Genomic DNA, 1,971 nt, shown 5'->3' with positions numbered 1-1,971 from the left:
TCGACGAGGACCCGGCAGAGGCCGCACTGGCCGCCGCCGTTGCAGTTCATGAGCGTGCCCTGGAAGCTGTAGACGGCCTGCTTGTCGCCGAGGAGCGCGGCCCGCAAATTCGCGCCCTTCTCCGCGACGACCGTCGCCTCGCCCTTGGGCCCGACGACGGTCATCGCGCACGTCGCCGCGTCGTCGTCGGCCGACGACGAGGCCGCGCCGTCGTCGGCCGGCGCCTCGTCGTCGAGGAAGGAGCTCTCCTCCGGCGCGCCGTCGCCCTCGAAGGTGAGCCGCACCGGGCTCGCCGCGTCGCCGATAAGCTCCATGACGTCGTCGAAGCCCAGCGCCGTGACGTCGACGCCGTCGACGCTCTGGAGCTGCAGCGACACGCGCACGTCGGCGTTCTTGCACGCCGAGCCGGAGTCGAGGATGTCGGCGACGTAAAGACCATGGGGGGAGTCGGCAGTGTTCTCCTCGAGGACGAGGCCTAGAGGCTTCTCCAGCGTCACGTCGACGGCTGCGTGGAGCGCGGCGACCTTGAAACGCGGCGCCAATGAAGCGAGGTTGCTGGACGAGCTCGGCGCGACGAATGCATTGGCGACGCCGAAGCAGACGGGTAGGACGAGACGCCAGCACAGCATGAATCGGAGCCACATCACTACCGAAGTGCTGAGTTTTGTTGAATGTACAAGCAGAGGGAAACGTCGGCGTTTTTCAGCAAGGGGTCAAGCATGGCGGAGACTCTGATGATCGAGGGGCTGGTCCGCGCCTTGCGCGAGGGCGACGACGCGGCGAAGGTTTCAGCGGCGCGGGCGCTGCGCAACCTCGCGTGCGGAAACGACGCCGCCAACTGCGTCGCGATCGCCGAGGCCGGCGCCATCCCGCTGCTCGTCGACCTCCTGCGCCACGGGGGCGCGGACGAGAAAGTGGAGGCCGCTGCCGCGCTGCGCACCCTCGCGTGCAACAACGCCGCCAACAAGGTCGCGATCGCCGAGGCCGGCGGCGTCCCGCCGCTCGTCGAGCTCCTGCGCGACGGGAGCGCGGACGCCAAATTCGAGGCCGCGGGCGCGCTGTGCAGCCTCGCGTGCAACAACGTTGCCAACAAGACCCTGATCGGCGAGACCGGCGGCATCCCGCTGCTCGTCGATCTCCTGCGCGACGGGGGCTGGGACGTCAAAGAGCAGGCCGTGTGGACGCTGCGCAACCTCGCGTGCGACAACGACGCCAACGCGGTCGCGATCGCGGCGGCCGTCAGCCTCGAGGCGCTCGTCCAGCTCGCGCGGCGCGGCCGCGTGACCGTCAACAACCGGTTTGTGTCCGATGCGAGCATCGCCGCCAAGCGCAAGGCCGCGCTGGTCGTCGCCGCGCTGCTTCGCGCCTGCGTCCCGGCCGAAGTGCGGAGCCGAGCCGACGTCCAGGACGTCATCCGCGGCGTCATCGGGGCCTATCTCTAGGCTAGTCAGTCTAAGCTCCGTCGATAGCCTCAACGCGGCGCGCTTGCGCGCGCCTGGTCCCGCGCCGCCCTAAAACAGCCCGAGGACGCGGTCCTTCTCGTGGTCGTAGTCGATGTCGACGAAGCCCGGCCGCGTGGGCAGACCCGGCACGGTCATGATGTCGCCGCAGAGCATGTAGAGGAAGCCCGCGCCCGCGGCCGCGCGGACCTCGCGGACGTTGACCGTGTGGCCCTCGGGCACGCCCTTGAGCTTCGCGTCCGTCGACAGCGAGTACTGCGTCTTCGCGATGCACACGGGCAGGCCGCCGAGGCCCTGGCGCTCGTAGGCCGCGAGCTGCGCCTCGGCCTCGTCGCTGTAGGTCACCTCGCCGGCCTTGTAGATGCCCTCGCAGATCTTCGCGACCTTGGTTTTGACCGGGTCCTCGAGGTCGTAGAGGTACGTGAACTCGTCCTTCGCGGACGCGCAGGCCGCGACGACGGCGTCCGCTAGATCGACGGCGCCGTCGCCGCCCTGGGCCCAGTGGTCCGCG

General features: G+C 69.7%; 2 protein-coding genes across 2 annotated transcripts; both read right to left on the bottom strand.

Moving 5' to 3' along the window:
• Positions 1–11: 11 nt before the first annotated feature.
• On the bottom strand, positions 12–629 carry AURANDRAFT_68800 (hypothetical protein; the record flags this gene model as incomplete). Its single annotated transcript, XM_009044530.1, has 1 exon — positions 12–629. A coding segment is annotated over one exon (618 nt), but the record flags the coding sequence as incomplete, so codon positions are not given.
• Positions 630–1,511: 882 nt separating this feature from the next.
• On the bottom strand, positions 1,512–1,877 carry AURANDRAFT_35178 (hypothetical protein; the record flags this gene model as incomplete). The annotated part of the gene is made up of 1 exon (XM_009044529.1): positions 1,512–1,877. A coding segment is annotated over one exon (366 nt), but the record flags the coding sequence as incomplete, so codon positions are not given.
• Positions 1,878–1,971: the final 94 nt, after the last annotated feature.

Source organism: Aureococcus anophagefferens, assembly GCF_000186865.1.
Source record: "Aureococcus anophagefferens unplaced genomic scaffold AURANscaffold_396, whole genome shotgun sequence".
NCBI classification, from domain to species: Eukaryota; class Pelagophyceae; order Pelagomonadales; family Pelagomonadaceae; genus Aureococcus; species Aureococcus anophagefferens.
This window is presented reverse-complemented; position numbering and strand designations above follow the sequence as displayed.